The following is a 19,040-nucleotide window of genomic DNA, read 5'->3' on the forward strand; positions in this document are numbered from 1 at the left end:
GGAGGTCCCATTACTAAGGCTCTCTTTATATTAAAGAGCTTAAAAGGGGTTGGATACAGTCCCAGGAGACCTCAGAGTGCTATACATATCTTTTGGTTGATTCGTCACAAATAGAATTTTAGGGAAATATTTGACAAAGTTGACAAATTCTAAAGATTTGACTATGTCTAATTGTAAAGTCAAGGACAGAGTTGGTTCAAGGATATCTCCAATTGTAATGTAGAGCAAAGAAAGCCCATCAACCTCTGCTCTGTCCAAAGTGATAGGCTTATAAGATGACTAAAATGTCAGTGTGCTCTCCCTTTCTTTGCACATCTCCAGCTTGCCAGGATCACAGGCCAAGCCCCAATGACAGCATCAATTAGAGCTCACTGTACAGCTGCTGGCTGAACTAAGCCATTCAAAGCACAGACAGGAAATCTCTGTGATCTGTGCTTTGATGGAATTGTAGTAGGTCATCTCGCCACGTGCCAACTCAAAAAGGATCAGAGTTTTAACAGCAAGTAAATTATGAAATTTCTTCATTTCTGGTCTATGCGCCCGGGAAACCCTAAAAATAGTAATTATTATATACCGTATAGGTTTTTATCTCTATATATAAAATTTAATGTGTGTGTGTGTGTGTCACCAACCAATCACGAAGCATCTTTCATTTTACCATAGCTGTTTAAAAGAAGCTGAGCTGTGATTGGTTGCTATGAACAACAGTTTTCTCACTCCACGACAACACCTCAACAGACAGTGACCGGGTGGGAGAAATAGCATCCCGGAAACATAAGCTCCCAGCCATTGTCTGCCCCCCAGAAAGCAGTGGAGAGCACATGACAGAAATGAATCACCCCCTCCCGTGCCCATATCCCCATCACACATCCTCCATCCCATAGGCACATCTTCCCTCTTAAAGGGATCCCCAGTGCAGAAGTTAGGGCAATTTGATTAAGCACTCAGGTTCTGACCCCAGGCCCCTCTTAAAGGGATCCCCGGTACGGAAGTGAGGGCAAATCCACTCTGTGCTCTGATTCTGACCCCAGGCCTCTCTTAAAGGGATCACTGGTAAGGAAGTCAGGGCAAATCCATCCAATGCTTTGGTTGTGACGCCAGGCCTCTCTTAAAGGGATCCCCGGTATGGAAGTTAGGGCAATTCCAGTCAGCGTTCTGGTTCTGACCCCAGGCTGTCTTAAAGGGATCTCCGGTATGGAAGTTAGGGCAAATCCCTCAGTGACCGGGTGGGAGAAATAGCATCCCGGAAACATAAGCTCCCAGCCATTGTCTGCCCCCCAGAAAGCAGTGGAGAGCACATGACAGAAATTAATCACCCCCTCCCGTGCCCATATCCCCATCACACATCCTCCATCCCATAGGCACATCTTCCCTCTTAAAGGGATCCCCAGTGCAGAAGTTAGGGCAATTTGATTAAGCACTCAGGTTCTGACCCCAGGCCCCTCTTAAAGGGATCCCCGGTACGGAAGTGAGGGCAAATCCACTCTGTGCTCTGATTCTGACCTCAGGCCTCTATTAAAGGGATCATTGGTATGGAAGTCAGGGCAAATCCATCCAGCGCTTTGATTTTGACCCCAGGCCTCTCTAAAAGGGATCCCCGGTATGGAAGTTAGGACCATTCCACTCAGCGCTGTGGTTCTGAAACCAAGGCCTCTTAAAGCGATCATTGGTATGTAAGTTAGGGCAATTCCACTCAGCGCTCTGGTTCTCACCCAAGGCTGATGGGATAATGTGGGATATTAGAGGTAGTAGTCCGGTAGCTCTGGCTGACGGGATGATGTGGGATATTAGGGGGAGTAGTCTGGTGGCTCTGGCTGATGGGATGATGTGGGATCATTGGTAAGGAAGTAAGGGCAAATCCATCCAGTGCTCTGGTTCTGACCCCAGGACCCTCTTAAAGAGATCCCCGGTTTGGAAGTAAGGGCAAATCCACCCTGCACTTTGGTACTGACCCCAGACCTCTCTTAAAGGGATCTCCGGTATGGAAGTTAGGGTAAATCCCTCAGTGCTCTGATTCTCACTCCAGGCTTCTATTAAAGGGATCATTGATATGGAAGTCAGGGCAAATGCACTCAGCGCTCTGGTTTTGACACCAGGCGTCTCAAAGGGATCCCCGGTATGGAAGTTAGGGTCATTCCACTCAGCGCTCTGGTTCTGACCAAAGGCTGATGGTATGATGTGGGATATTAGTGGTAGTAGTCCGGTGGCTCTGGCTGACGGGATGATGTGGGATATTAGGGGTAGTAGTCCGGTGGCTTTAACGGGATGATATGGGATATTAGTAGTCCGGTGGCTCTGGCTGACGGGACAATGTGGATGTTAGAGGTAGTAGTCCGGTAGCTCTTGCTGACGGGATGATGTGGGATAATATAGTAAATGTGGCTATGCAAAGTGAGCGGGGCTATACACTCAGGTTTATATATATTGATATAGTCATTATAATTTGTTGTAACTTACCGTAGTTAGTTACTATGCCCGGGCAGCGCCGGGCTCTTCAGCTAGTTATTAATAATTATTATCTCATGATTTTGTCTCCTGTTTTCCCTGAATTTTTGTACATATTAGTATACTGGTGTAATCACAGAAAACTTAAGAACTACATATTGTGGTTCTTTCTGGCGTAATATTTGATTTCTGTCCCAAAATGATAAAAACATGGACCAAGCAATGTACACAAGCTACTTGACTATGTTCACAAATACATATTATAGCATTATATGATAACGCAGATGAAATCCTCAGTTTTCGCCCACAACTGAATTATACACATATAGGTACAGTATATCCTCACAAGAGAAATAAAATACAGTATATTTCTCAAACCAGACTGGGTGGCCTTAGAGATTTAGGAATTAAAGTAAAAAAGGTGCCCCCTTCATACTCTAGTTCCCAAGTATAATGTACAATAAAGAAGTCAATACCTTCTGCTGTTTTCTTTCATTAGAGTCAGATTTCCCATTGTAGAGTTAGGACAAGAGTAATGTTGGTGAAAATCAATGACAGCTCCCTGGCATGGAGCCTTTACACAGAGAAGCCTGTATCAAAGTTCAAATCAAAGCAGCACAGCCCTCACCAGCATGCACGCCCTATGCCCTCATCCTGCTGCAAAGGCACATAGGAGCAAATTAATCCAGCAGTCTCTTGAAACCAGGGAAAGGGCTTCAGTACAAACATAGATATAAGGAGTGAGCTCATTGTGCTTTGCAGTATAAAAGATAATAGATATAGGAGTAAGATTTACTTTTCCCTCTCCAGATGTCTAGTGTTTCAGGTGCAGGATTTTGTGAAAGTCATAGGAAATCTTGTTTCAGCAGTTTATTCAGATGTTTTTATTATTTCAGCTTTGTTATATAGAACCAATTCATTATGATACTCTCTTAAAGGGGTTCTTACTATTTTTGTGTTTTGCTTGTGTAGGTCAATGCAAAATGCTAACTTTAAAGATCATCTGTCATGAGGTTTCATAGTTTAAGAGTGATTAGATGATGCCTTATTCAAGAATTAACAGCAGCCATAATATAAAAGCAGAAACATTAACATTATACTCTCTATCAGATCAGGTGGGAAAGAGCCACTACATAAACTCTTTAAATTAGGGAGTCTTAGCTTCTTTGGGACTGCATTGTCTCCTACTTTTCATAACATGAAATTAAAGAATATACATGATAAATGGTTTATCTTATGTCATTAAAGAGGTTGCCCACTACTTTTACATTGATGACCTATCCTTACGATAAAAATGCAAAACACTTGTAAAAACAAGCAACTTTGAAATGTACCTCTTATTAAAAATCTTCTCCGATCTCAAGAATGTAAGAATTTTTTATTGTATAGTGTGCTGCTTGTTCTCTAAGTAAATGGCTACCTCTTCAGTCAAGCAGGGGTTGCCAGTTTCCTAAGCAAGGGTCACATTTCTTTTAGAACTTGCAACTAAAGTACTGAAGCTTTCTGTATCTTTAGATCAAGCCAACTTCAGAGATCATTGCTCCTGTACTGGTCCAATGCTGCAGAAGCAAAGCAGAGAGCATGCCAGACTAGCAGTGCAACCATGCCAATGGTTCAAACTACACCTTGCTCGGGGAAACAAGAAGCCAGGAGGCAGAGGATCAGTATGCTCCTGACCCAGAACACAGAAGATCAGTACACTTGTTTATCAGCTTTAGGACCGACCATTTAATTTAAATGTCAGCCCCACTCCTCTAGTGACATTCTCCGATTGTGTAGCTGGAGTGGGATTTGGCTGTCTGTGAGTCACCACAGAGCTATCTCTGGGTCCTTGTAGAGAAGGCAGATATGGTTTATTACCATTTCTGACTTCTCTATTGCTATATATACAGTGCTCTTCCATATACAGTCGTCACGTGGTCACTGTGTATAGGGAGGGAACAAGAGGTACTGGGACATACAAGATTCAAACAGCTCTTTAATGTATTCAGGAGGCTTAATATTCCTTGTAACAATTGTGGCTAAGATACCAGCTCCAGATATATGGGAAATAAGACGAAAATAAATACATTTCAATATTTAAATGCATCCACAAAGGTCTTTTATCACCTTAAAAGGGATATGTCACCCCATTTTTGGACTATCAGCTGCGGCCACCGCCATCAGGGGCTTATCTACAGCATTCTGTAATGCTGTAGATAAGCCCCGATGTAACCTGAAAGATAAGAAAAAAGTGTTAGATTATAGTCACCCCGGCGTTCGGTCCGGTCCGATGGGTGTCGCCGTCCGATCCGACGCCTCCCATCTTCATACGATGATGTCCTCCTCCTTGCTTCTCCCTCAGCTTCTGCGCAGGCGTACTTTCTCTGCCCTGTTGAGGGCAGAGCAGAGTACTGCAGTGCGCAGGTGCCGGAGCTCTCTGACCTTTCCCAGCGTCTGCACACTGTAGTAATTTACTCTGCCCTCAACAGGGCAGATAAAGTACGCCTGCGCAGGAGCTGAGGGAGAAGCAAGGAGAAGGACATCATCGTATGAAGATGGGAGGCACCAGACCGCGACACCCACCGCACTCAACTCCACCCCCCGGTGAGTACAATCTAACGTGTTCTTATCTTTCAGGTTTCATCTGGGGCTTATATACAGCATTACAGAATACTGGAGATAAACCCCTGATGGCGGTGGCTGCAGCTGAAAATTAGCTGACAAATTCCCTTTAAGGGGGCACAAAGAGTAAAATAAATGAAAAATAAATAAAATATAACATGGAAATAAAGAAATTAATAAATTGGGTAAATTAATTGTAAAAACAAATGTCACTGTCAATCCAAATTGCTTTTACTGGCCCCATCTGTAAAAATAAAACATGTCTGATATATAAAAATGTGTTACAGAATGGGGAACAATTTTTTTAATGTATTTTAGTAATTGGGGTTATAAAAATTTATAAAAATGGCAAAATACGTATTTCTTTTATTTTTACACTCACATGAGAAAAAAGAGAGATATAAAAATGAAGCCTTGTGCATCATGAAAAAAAACACTGCAAAAAATTGCTTGAGTATCCAAACTAGAGAAATGTTTACAGCTCTTTAACCTGCATATAAAAAAAAGAAAAAATATACCTTGTAAGGTATGGAAATAAATGGCCCAGTCTTGAACTGGTTAATAAGAAATCAATCTATTTTCTATAGAGAACATTCCAACTTAAAAGAAGGTGAAAAATATTTTTGGGATGTAAAATAAATTTACCGTAGTTCTGCTACATCTTTAATCTCAATGTGATTACTGGAACAAGTTTAGAAATATATTTAAACAAATATTATTATCTTAATATAATAAATGTAACAAAATGTATTCTTAAAAACCAGCAAGTTTGGGAAGTGTAAAGTTCTGTATTGTAGATCACTACAGACTGCTGGAAGGACAGCCAAAATAAACAGTTTTGTGCCTAACATCCTGGAGATCTTTATTTGATTGGTTATTGACATGCTAATTATAATTACTTTCTTATGGCGGCTCCTAAAAAGCCCGGACCTCCATAGGTAAAAAGTCCTTAGTACACTATCATTCCAAATGGATGACCACAATGTTTATCTATTTAGAGCTATTCCAGAACATAGAAATGGAAACAATTTACTAAAATATCCAATAGACTCGCATGTAATTTTTAATTAAATTCATATGTACAATATGTTGTTAAGATTACACTGAGAATTTCATTCGACAGCACCCCAATTATTATGGCAGAAGTACAATATATGAAAAGCACAAAGGTTAGAGATAATACATATATATGTTCATGTTCTTGCTACTGCATAAATATGTTTAATTATGCAACCTATTTTCAAGAAACTCTGATATCACCCATCTAATTGGACTCTCGCTCATATGTTATGCAGATTTCCTTTTACCTACATATTCAGCATATTTAAATACATTGCATCCCCTTTATGATCAGGCCAATTTGTGTTTAGTTCTTTCTTTTTTTTTCCTCCTCTTCCTCCAAGAGCCATAACTTAATTTTTTCTGCTGACACAGCCAATCAGGGTTTGACTTTAAAGAATAAATTAAATGACAGCAATCAAATTACCGTACAACTGGAAAAACAATGAGGTATAGGGTTGAAAAAAAAATCTAAATTTTGTAATTATTTTTTAGGCTTTGTTTTATTGGAATTCTTGGTCCAGTATAAAGGACCTGGTAACTTGATTCTCTAGGTCAGCATGATTATGGCAATATAAATTTTTATTTTTTTTTACATATCTTACTTCTTAAAAATGTAAAAATCTTGAATTTTGTAAAAAACAAATTTGTTTTGTATCACCATTTTCTAAGACTCATAGCCCCATAACATTGTTTTTCCATGGCAAGATATAGTTTTTGTTGGTACCATATTAGGATGCTTACAACTTTTTGATTGCTTCTTATTTAATTAACTAGATGGTGGCCCGATTCTAATGCATTGGGTATTCTAGAATATGTATGTAGTTTATTTATGAAGATTTAAGAATAATGTAATGAATACACAGGATTTTCCAGGTAAAGTCGCCGGGTGCGACCAATCAGAAAAGCGTGGTTCAAATCCCACGGCAATTCGCGGGCGGACTGCACCTGCCGCTGATTGGTCGCGCCCGGCCGGCCGCAACCAATCAGGCTAGCGCCGGTCATCTCCCGGCTGCGTCGCCGCTGACCTCTGTGCGGCAAGAGATGACCCGCGGCAACCATCGGGAGATCAGAGGCTAGTGCCGCAGATCTCCTGACAGTAGGGGTGGCGTGCGTCACTCAAATTCCGCGCCAATAATAATAATAATCTTTATTTATATAGCGCCAACATATTCCGCAGCGCTTTACAGTTGAACAGTTTCAAACACAACAGTCATAAGTAATAACGTTAAAATACAATTTGCGGCTGGACTGCACCTGTATCTGATTGGTCGCGGCTGGCCAGGCGTGACCAATCAGCGATATGGGATTCGCGGCTGGACTGTGCCTATCGCTGATTGGTCGTGTCTGGCCGGGCGCGACCCATCAGCGACGCGGGATTTCCATTACAGACAGACAGACAGAATCAGACGATTATATAGTAGAAATGTTGTAAGGAGAGGAACTCGAAAAAACTATTTTTTTACAATATGGGTTACCTGAAAATTATTTGCACTGATACCAAATATGCTTATTTTTTATTGTTTCACTTTTTTGGATTGGTAAAAATAAGGTGGTTTGAACTTTTAAATGTTTTATGTTACTTTTTAAACTTATTTTTTCTTTAGTTTTTTTTATATCTTCAAACATCAAGGTTTGATGACTTGTACAATACAATGAAATACTATAGTATTTATTGCAGTGTATTGTCAGTTTATCGATAAGAATATCAAGATGCCAGTGATGTGGGCTTTGCTAATTCCAACCTTTGCTGTTAGACGCAGGCTCCAGCTGTACAACACAGCAGGCGCCTGACTCACATACAGCAGAATTAGTTTAGCTCTTTTGACAACTCTTTACATGGGCATATGATAGCCTCAGAACATGTCAGGCAAGGGATAAGATAGCTTTCTAAAATGATTGTATATTGACAGGGCAGCCAGGCTTTCACTCAGTGAGTATAATGTAGTAAAAAGAAGTAAAACGTGTGGCCAAAACCAAAAATATCGGATGTGGAAACACATTAAGATTCTGATATAATATTACCATATATGAACGTTATTTGAGAATTTGGTGGTAATGTTACGACATATAGGTACTATATGGCAGTGTGTAGTGATGTCATATGGACACTGGATAGCAGTATTATGTGGGCACTTTATGGAACAAGGTCCATGTATTCTATGACACATCCATACCAGGTTTAGCCAATTAAACAAAAGAAGAATAAAACAAGTCACTTTTCAAGATGCTGAACATTTTAAAATGCTTTGACAAGTTCCATCTTGTTTTGAAAGTCACTGAAAGACATTACAAGTTCACGCAAACAATATTAAGCTACGCTCTGCATTCATGGGAGGACTATTGTCATCAGCAAAAGTCCTCCTAAATCCCTCGAGAGATGACTTCTGACAACAGAAAGCCACTTCCCAAGACTACAGAAGAGACATATTTATATAGAAAAATATACAGGCATATGTAAACACCTAACTGATGGGTGCTGGATTGTATATACTGTATTTTGATAGCATAGAAGTTTATAATGCTAATGATGAAAATGTTAAGGAAGTCATGGTCCCCACTGGTATATTACAATACCATATAATATCTAGTCAGATAGGACTGGCACTTACGTGTTATGAAGCACACACCAGCCGCAGTGTGGATCTCCAGAGCCAAGACAGTCGCTGCACGTAGTGTACTGGCCACAGGACTCCACAGGGACTCTTGTAAGCTGCAGAAAATTGAAGACAAAAGTCATATAAATTTATGGCAATGCATGAAAATTAAGTTCTGTTTATATTCATATGTAATATTATGACATAAACAAATCCAAATGTCCACAAAAATGTGTAATATTCAAAAGCAAGTTGGAGCTGGAAAATACATTTATAAACATTATGGTCAAAGTAAGATAAATAGTGCCATAAAAGTCTAGACTATTCTATATAGCAAATCTCAAAACGTACTTTAATATTTTCACAAAAGAAGGGCTTGGGTTTGTTAATTCTTACTCCTTCCCAAGCCCTTATAAGAGAAGAGAGGAGAATTGCTTCCTGGTGTGTTACCCCCAATTATTATTGTAAATTCACTATGATAGTGGAGATGGGAAGTCTTCTGTTGGCTACTAGTAATGGGCAGACACAACATATACAAGCAGCTTTCCAATTGTGTGACAGCTATCTGTACGGAACAGGAAACACCACCTTAACAATAACAAAGGGAAATGTGACGGCCACAACTGTAAGTGTCCCTAATGTAGTGACTCAGTGGCACCAAATAATCTACTAGGAGTGGAAAACATACTTAAATAATAGCACGTTTCCTTTTAATGATTAGCATTCTACGTTCTATTTCAGTCCAAGTTTCAGATTTGGCTCTAAAATTAAAATTTGAATAGTGCCAAGTATGGCACTTTCTTTCATGTTTTTAATGGTTACACAGTTGATTGCTATAAAATTTCTCTGCAGTGTCCTTCTGATCCATCCTAGCAGCCTAAAGTAAGGATTTGTTCAATCTGAATTTCTCCTCTACACTGTAGCCTGGCTGAGGGAGCCAACACTATTATATACATTTTAGCTATAGGGAGTGCAAGTGCAGCAGGAAAGGAAGATAGTGATGCACAGATAATTCCCCCAATGCCTTTTGTCACAAATTTTAAAGACTTCATACACATTAGAATGTTGGCACCCTGATCAAATGACTGTTATTATGAACAGTTAAGCAAGTTGAAGATGAAATAATCTCTAAAAGGCCTAAAGTTAAAGATGACACATTTCCTTTGTATTTTATGCAAAAAAATATACCGTCTATACTCGTGTATAAGCCAAGTTTTCCAGCACATTTTTTTGTGCTGAAAACGCCCCCTCGGCTTATACACAAGTCAATTCTCCCAAAAAGCAGGCGGGGAAGGAGGAGCAGCGGAGCAGCGGGTTACAGATGCAGGAGCTGGTGAATGTGGCTAAAGTCTATGCTGCTGCTAAAGAGATATGAATATTCATTTCTCTTATAGTGCGCAGAGTGACAGCCACAGCTGCTGGCTTCCAGCTCACTTCCTACTTACCTTCCTGCATGCCCTCGCTGCATCTCCTTCATTCCGGCACCAGCAGCACTTTCTGCAGAGCGATCACGTGTCCCCGCTCATTAAGGTAATGAATATCCATGCCTTTGCACTCCCATAGGCATGGAATGAATATTCATTACCTTAATGAGCGGAGCCACATGATCGCTCTACAGGAAGAGCTGCAGGCACCGGAACGACAAGATGCAGCGAGGGCATGCAGGAAGATATGTAGGATGTGGGTTTTTTTTATGGGAACCATGCAAACAAAGATAAGGGATAAGGAGCCATGCATACAAGGATAAAGCATAAGGAGCCATGCATACAAGGGCAGCGACGGGGGGAGCCATGCATACAAGGACAGGGGTCTGGGTGCCATACATACCAGGATAAGGATGAGGTGGCAATGCATACCTGGCTTATACTCAATTCAATAAGTTTACCCAGTTTTTCGTGGCAAAATTAGGTGCCTTGACTTATACTCGGGTGGGCTTATACTCCAGTATATATGGTATATATATTTTCATCTTTTACATATTAAAAATTGCAAAAATAAAAATAGGATGATGCAAAAGTTTGGGCATCCTGCTTGGTTAGTACCTTGTAGCACCTTCTTTTGACAGTATCAGAGCTTGTAAATGCATTTTGTAGCCAGCCAAGAGTCTTTCAATTTTTGTTTGAGGTATTTTCATCCATTCTTCCTTGGAAAATTCTTCCAGTTCTGTTCCAGGGTCATCTTGCATGTAATGCTATTTTAAGGTCTAGCCACACATTTTCAATGATGTTCAGATCAGGGGAATGTGAGGGTCATTGTAAAATCCTCAGTTTTTGCCTTTGGAGGTAGTCTATTGTGAATTTTGATGTGTATTTGGGCTCATTATCCATTTGTAGAAGTCATTCTTTTTTCAACTTCAGCTTTTTTACAGATGGTTTTATGTATGCATTAAGAATTTTTTGAAATTTCAATTAATCCATTCTTCCTTCTGCCCGTGAAATGGTCTCCGTGCCAATGGCTGCAACACAACTCCAACGCATGATTGATCCACCCCCATGCTTAATATTTGGCAAGACGTTCTTTTCCTGAAATTCTCTACCCTTTTTTCTCCACAAATACCTTTGATCATTGTGGCTAAAGAGTTCTATTTTAACATCATCGGTTCATAGGACTTGTTTTCAAAATACATAAGGCTTGTTTAGATGTTTTTTGCATACTTCTGACTTTTATGGTGAGGACGCAGGAGAGGTTTTCTTCTGATGACTCTTCCATGAAGGCCATATTTGTGCAGGTGTCTCTGAACAATGTACCAAAACTTCAGAGTCTGCTAAATCTTTTTGAAGGTCATTTGCAGTCAAGCGCTGGTTCTGATTTGCCTATTTAGCAAACCTATGAGCAGCTCTCACTAAAATTATGCTTGGTCTTTCAGAACTTATCTTGACCTACACTATTCCTCCTAACTGCCATTTCTTAATTACATTTCAAACTAAGGAAAGGGGAACTTTAAAATGCTTTACTATCTTCTTACAGCCTTCCCCTGTTTTGTAGGCCTACAATATTTTAATTTTCAGAGTCCTATCCAGCTGCTTAGAAGAACCCATGACTGCTGTATTTTGGTGCAAGGTTAGAGGAGGCTGGGTTTTTATAAAGCTGGGAAATTTGCATCATCTGGACTTTCCTAAAGATGATTTTGAACAAGCCATAACCCTAGCAGGCTAATTAAGGTCTTAAACCTTGGTTAAAGTTATCTGATCACACAAATTTCCAACGGTGCCCAAACTTTTTCATTGGCCCTTTTCCTTTTTGGAATCTTTAAAATGTAAAAGAGGAAAATATATGTTTTAATTTTGCCTAAAATACAAAGGAATGTGTCATCTTTAACTTAGGGCCTTTTAGAGATAATTTCCTGTTCATCTTGCTTAACTGTTTACAATAACAGTAATTTTGGCAATGGTGCCCAACTTTTACATGCCACTGTATGGGGGACCCTCCAACACTCTCTAACAGATCATGCATGAAGAAGTTTAAATTTAAGCACCTGTCCCTTTTGTTTTCAGGGGAGATAAGCTTCTGCCAGAGGTTTCTGACAGCATTTTACTCCACTTTACCCAAAAAATCACTTGAATGCTTGCCAGTGCCAAGCATCCATATATATCGTGGAGTTGGGAGAGAACTGTTGTAAGGCACCGTTGTCACTAGACTTTCAGACTGGATTGAGAGTTAGATTGAGGTCTAACTACATGCATGTAAGTACCTTTTTTTGTTGAACAATAAACTTGTAAAACAGTAAGCACAATTTAGAGTTTTAATAAAAGTAAGCCTGCGCATTTTCCAGTCAGTATCCTCTGAATCTCTCAGACTATACTCGTATTTTTCTGTACATCACAAGAATGCAATATAAGAGCATGGCAAAGGTCTTCCAATCGTGACTACATACATGAACAGCTTTTCTAAATGATTAAAGTATATTGCAAACAGCATTAACTTTTAGGTGACAAAAATTAATGTAGAGGTTCAAACGACTAGCTAACCCTAATTAATCAAATCAATATTGGCTGTGACCATCCCATGCCTTCAAAACAGCATCAATTCTTCTAGGTACACGTACACAAAGCTTTCAAAATCACTCTGCAGGGAGGTTTTTCCAAACATCTTGAGGAACAAACCACAGATCTTCTGTGGATGTACAATTACTCAAATCCTACTGCCTCTTTATGCAATCCCTGACAGGCTCCATGTGGATTTCAGGGCTTTGTCTGGGCCATATCATAATTTCCAGGACTGCTTGTTCTTCTTTATGCAGAATAAATCTGATGCCTCACTGAAGGTATTGTATGATGGATAAGTATCTAACTGTATTGCTCAGCAATGAGGACACCATTAATTCTGACCAATTCTATTTGCTGAAAAGCAGCCCCAAACTTCCAGGGAATCTCCACATAGTTTTAGTGTTGCCTGAAGATGCTCATTATTATACTGCTCTTCAGGATTTACAGACAAAATTTCTCAACTATTGACCCCTCAGTTCTGCACATCTGATGCTACTTTTCTCTGTTAGGCGTCAGGTTCCTGCAACTGCACAGCAGGAATCCAGAGCCTTGCATACAGCAGTCTCCCATTCTCCACCAACCGCTCAGGAGCCTGCACAGCAATCTTGGCATCCCAGACGCTCTGCTCAGACCAGCTCTGTAGGACTGGTTGTTGCTGCCACCTCTGGGTCAGCAATAGCAATGCAGGCTGTCCTGCAGCAAGCCACTCCAGAGGCTAAGTCCTCTCATCGTGCTACTGGGCATGCTCACGAGACGATCTCTCATTGGAGATCGGGAGTCACGTGCTCAGGTCCTTCTCCGGATCTGATTGGTCCATCTCAGAGATCTGGACGGTCCCGGAAGCGCACAGCTATAAAAGGCCCGCATGGCCGCTCGGCCATGTGCTAGTATAGATTCTAATTGCTATCTGTGTGAATGATGATGAATGCATGTGCATGCGAATGACTCATTAAGATCCCCTCCCTCTGATATTACGTGTGTGGATAGGGACTTAGTCACAGAGTCAGCGCCAGTCAGTGGCGCGCTACAGGCCACAGTTCACATCTTACAGCACTAGCGTCCGACAGTGCGCCCCCTCTTGGCCATTGTCGTGTGGCGGCTGAGTCGGTCGCCGCGCTGCAGTCAGCAGCACTTGTTGGCGTCCGCGGTAGCGACACCGCACGCACGGTAGGTCTAGACGGACATTGACCCTGAGTCTTGGGCCTAGTCCTGTGACCGTATACCATGTGTGCACACCGCTGAGACCTGTGAGGTCAACAGGCCCGGCATTTATGTTTATAACTTAGGCGTCTCTGTGAGGTTAACAGAGCTTGCCAGCGCACATCGGGTGACGTATAACCCGCGTGTGCTATACCGCCATATAGCGCGTCTGCCATTATATAGCAGCAGCTTAACACCTCTGCACGGTGGACCCCGGGCAGCGAACGCACTTTCTGTAATTTAATATTTAGTGCGTTCCGCCATCCCTAACATTCTCTACCCTATTGTCTTTGTTTCAATGTATAATTGAGTCACCTGGCCTTGTTGCTATATCAAGAGTATGGTTTTTGGGCACAATTATTCCATTAAGACCACTACTGGCCAGACTTCTATGAACAGTAGATGGTTGTAGCTGGGTCCCAATTGTTGCTGAAAGTTCTGAGCTGATGGCACTGCTGAACATTTTTTGATTTCAAAGTAAGAAAGCATGATATGTCTTTCATCTGAACAAAATGTTCTTGGCTGACCACTGCATAAAAGATCCTCACATTGACATTGAGTTTCAAAAGAGTCTGAATAGCACATCTTGAAACCACAGTTTGCTTTGAAGTCTTGTTAGAGACCTTGCTGATGCATTATAACAATCTTGTGCCTGGTAGCTATGCACAATCTTGCCATGGTGTATGACCTGTGACATGAAACTCTCTTCCACAATATCACCTTTGTTTTAGAGTTTGGCTATTGCTCACTCAATTGACTGTTTCAACCTACACATGACAATTATGAGAATTAACACCTGTTTGGTATAATTATTTTTATTATTATTATTTATTTATTTATATAGCGCCATTGATTCCATGGTGCTGTACATGAGAAGGGGTTACATACAAATTACAGATATCACTTACAGTAAACAAACTAACAATGACAGACTGACACAGAGGAGAGAGGACCCTGCCTTTTCAGGCTTACATGCTACAGGATGGTGGGGAAGGAGACAGTAGGTTGGTGGGTTGCAGCAGTTTCGGTGTTGGTTAAGGTGATATCACCGGTAGTGATGAGAGAGAAGGAGGTAGCGGGGTCATTGCAGGCTGTAAGCTTTCTTGAAGAGGTGGGTTTTCAGGTTCCGTCTGAAGGATCCAAATGTGGTTGATAGTCGGACTTGTTGGGGCAAAGAATTCCAGAGAATAGGGGCAGCTCGGGAGAAGTCTTGGAGGCAGTTGGGTGAGGAGCAAATAATTGTGGAGAGAAGGAGGTCTTGGGAGGACCGGAGATTACGTGAGGGAAGGTATCAGGACATTAGTTCAGAGACATATGGGGGAGACAGCTTATAGATGGCCTTGTAGGTCAGTATTAGTAATTTGAACTGGATACGCTGAGGGAATGGGAGCCAGTGAAGAGATTTGCAGAGGGGAGAAGCGGAGGAGTAGCGAGGAGAGAGATGAATTAGTCGGGCAGCAGAGTTAAGTATGGACTGGAGAGGTGTTAGCAGGGAGACCACAGAAAAGGATGTTGTAGTAGTCGAGGCGGGAGATGATAAGGGCATGCACAAGAATTTTAGTAGATTGAGGGTTGAGGAAAGGACGGATTCTGGAAATATTTTTGAGCTGGAGGCGAAAGGAGGTAGAAAAAGTTTGGATGTGCGGTTTGAAGGACAGGGCAGCGTCAAAGGTTACTCCGAGGCAGCGGACTTCCGGTACTGGGGAAAGCGTGATGTCATTAATTGTTATAGCTAGGTCAGGTAAGGAAGATCTGTGAGATGGAGGAAAGATGATGAGTTCAGATTTTCCACATTGAGCTTGAGGAAGCGAGAGGAGAAGGAGGATATGGCTGATAGACACTCTGGGATTCTGGACAGCAGAGAGGTGACGTCTGGGCCAGAGAGGTAGATCTGAGTGTCATCAGCATAAAGGTGGTACTGGAATCCGTGGGACTTTATGAGTTGCCCAGACCAAGTGTATAGATTGAGAAGAGTAGGGGTCCTAAAACAGAGCCTTGGGGGACTCCAACAGAGAGAGGGTGGGATGAAGAGGTGGTGCGGCAGTGGGAGACGCTGAATGTGCGGTTGGAAAGGTATGAGGAGATCCAGGATAGGGCAAGGCCTTTGATGCCAAAGGAGGAGAGGATCTGTAGTAGGAGGCAGTGGTCAACTGTGTCGAATGCAGAGGACAGGTCTAGAAGCAGGAGTATAGAGTATTGTCCATTTGATTTGGCTGTAAGTAGGTTGTTAGTAATTTTGGTCAGGGCTGTCTCAGTGGAGTTATGGGGGCAGAAACCAGATTGTAGACTGTCAAAGAGCAAGTTAGATGAGAGGTGGGAGGAAAGCTCAGCGTGGACGTGCTGTTCCAGGAGTTTGGAAGCGAATGGGAGCAACGATATTGGGCGATAGCTGGACATAGCGGTTGGGTCGAGGGTTGGCTTTTTAAGGATAGGCGTGATTGTGGCATGTTCGAAAGCAGAAGGGAAGGTACCGGATGTTAGTGATAGGTTGAAGAGGTGGGTTAGGGATGGGATAAGTGTGGTGATGAGGTTGGAGAGGAGGTGGGATGGGATGGGGTCGAGTGCACATGTTGTGAGGTGTGATTTGGAGAAGAGACGATTAAGCTCCCCTTCAGTGATGTTGGAGAGTGAGGTTATGGGGTTTCGGCATGGGTCTGGTATACAAAGGGGTTGTGGTGGTTGAGTGATGAAGACTTGCCTTGTTTGGTCAATCTTATTTTTGAAGTGTGTGGCAAAGTCCTCGGCAGAGATGAGGGAGGTTGGAGGAGGCAGTGGTGGGCGGAGGAGGGAGTTAAAAGTTTTGAATAACTGTTTGGGGTTGTAAGATAGGGTTACCCATACACCTGACCATAATCCTACTAAGTCCCTGACATTGTCTGGGTGTACATAGAAGAACTGATGCTGTTTTGAAGGCAACATACCGAATTTTGATTTAAATTTCCCTTTTGTTTATTCACTTTGCATTTTGTCAATTAATTAAAAAAACTATTAACACTTCTATTTTTGAAAGCATTCTTACTTTCAGAATTTTTTACACAAATGCCTAAATCTTTTGCACAGCACCAGTATTTACAATCATCATTATTATTATCATAATATCTCTATACAACAGATCCACGGCAATTGTTTCTATTAATTTTTACTGCAACATGACAATGGGATGGATTGCTATATACTTCAGACCTGCCTGCTCAGTGTTCTGTATTTATACTATTCTAATAAAACAAGCCTTTATTACCTAGTAATTGACCAGTAATGTACAGTACCATGGACATATAACATATCTCTCTCTCTGCCTCTCATTCACGATCTCATTATTGGAGACTAAATTATGGATGCGATTTCTTAATGACAAGGGAGTACATATTTTCAGATCCTACCTTGTGCTGAAAGCAGATAGCAGGCTTTACCCACTGCCTCATTATTTGGCTGTTCTTATTACCATTGCTTGGGTCTGTCTGTATTGATTAGATTCCCCTTGGCTAAAGGCCTGGAGAGAACAAGGAAGCCTCCTCTTATCCAAAGTTCTCTGTGGGAACTACATTGCGATTTCAGCAAAATCTAATCTATTATGGATGTTCCCTTGGTCAATATCAACTCTTAAATCTGTCAATACTTTTCCATCTCCTAAACTCCTGCTTGTGATGATACCAGGATAGCCTGTAAATCCGTACATGTATAATCTGTGTGTGTATATACAGTATGTGTGTGAGACAGTGCACTGGCTTTGTTTAAAAACTGTTGGAAACATTGAGAGCTGGTTTAAAGTAGTTTGCGGAAACTTAGCGATGCCATGACTGACAGCCTTTCTTCTGCAAACTTACATAACCTTTTTTGGTAATGTAGTGAACCATTCTCCTTTCTTCCTGTGGATATAATAAAAATCTCTGTCTTGGTACCTGAGACAAGCCTTATACATTGGCAGAGATGGCTGTGTATGTTCTTGTCTCTCATACATGGCTTCTAACTAGAACACTGGCAGATCTGGAGACTCCTTGTGTTCCCCAAATTAGTTATCCCAGGAAAGGGATTTCCACAACACTCTTCACCAGTGCTGTCACTCAAGGAGGAGTGCCGATCCTGATGGAAACCAGGAAGTAAGGAAATTGTAAGGAGATTGCATGGCTTGGAATTGTGCAAAAGAGACAACTTGAGGATATACCTTTAGTGCTGCTTCTCTCTAATGCAAAAGCTATAATAGGTTATTTCCCAACTACGATTCATGTCATGTGTGCATTGGCACCAATGATAATGTAAGAGGAAGAAGGACTGTTTAGAATTATTTACGGTATCTAGAAAATATAATCAGGACCACTGATAAAATGTTTAGTTTGCGAAATATAGTTGGACAATCCTTTTTGGAGCCACTATCTAAAATCTTCCAATCTTGAAAAATAATAGTTCTCCGCAGCATATCATGCAGTGTAAACGAGACAATACATTACACAGAACAATCTATTACTGACCATTCTGAGTGTATCTGATGTCAAGTCAGCCTCTGTAAAAAACTATTAAATGACCATTGACCAGCAAACAATTTGCTGATCAGTAATCGTTAAAGGGAACCTGACACCATTTTTGTGTCACACCAGCTAAGAATATAATCTTGGTCAGGGTCTGCTACGCATTTCCTAAATGCTTATGCAACCCCATGACTCGCCTTGTAAAGCACTGAAAAACCAATTTTATTTCTCCAAGGTTGTATTCTAATCAGGTCCGTCTGGTCCAATGGGCATGGCTTTGGGCCACACCACCACTCCCCCAGGCTGCTGCTCGGCATCCTCGATGTGGATGATGCTTCCTGCATAATCCTCATTGACAGGGGAAATTTTCCACCTGCACAGACAAGTCGTGTCTCGCTCTTTGCGCAGTATGCTTTGCCCGACTGCGGGCAATGCCGAAAAGCATAAGTGCTCATGCGTCAGCAAACGTATTTCCGGCTTGTGTACATGAACTACTTCCATGTACCAGAAATACATTTCCCAGCGCATGCGCATTTCTGCTTTTCGGCTTTGCCAGCAGTTGGGCAAAGCATACTGCACAAGTGCAAGACACGATTTTTTTGCACAGGTGTGAAAATTCTCAAGGTGATGAGGATGACGCTAAAGGTGTTATCCATGTCCAGGATGGCGAGCAGCAGCCGGGAGGA

General features: G+C 41.5%; 1 protein-coding gene across 2 annotated transcripts in view; it reads right to left on the reverse strand.

Annotated features, from left to right (window-relative positions):
- The window catches only part of PLXNA4 (plexin A4), a 1,025,959-nt gene that overhangs the window by 436,220 nt on the left and 570,699 nt on the right, over positions 1–19,040 (reverse strand). For both annotated transcript variants that reach the window (XM_073559904.1, XM_073559905.1), the window contains exon 5: positions 8,721–8,821. In XM_073559904.1, coding sequence (XP_073416005.1) covers positions 8,721–8,821 — 101 coding nt within the window. The remainder of the gene's footprint in view (positions 1–8,720; positions 8,822–19,040) is intronic.

The sequence above is a fragment of the Dendrobates tinctorius genome, unplaced genomic scaffold (genome assembly GCF_039654945.1).
Source record: "Dendrobates tinctorius isolate UK_male_01 unplaced genomic scaffold, ASM3965494v1 ptg000281l, whole genome shotgun sequence".
Taxonomy (NCBI): Eukaryota; Metazoa; Chordata; class Amphibia; order Anura; family Dendrobatidae; genus Dendrobates; species Dendrobates tinctorius.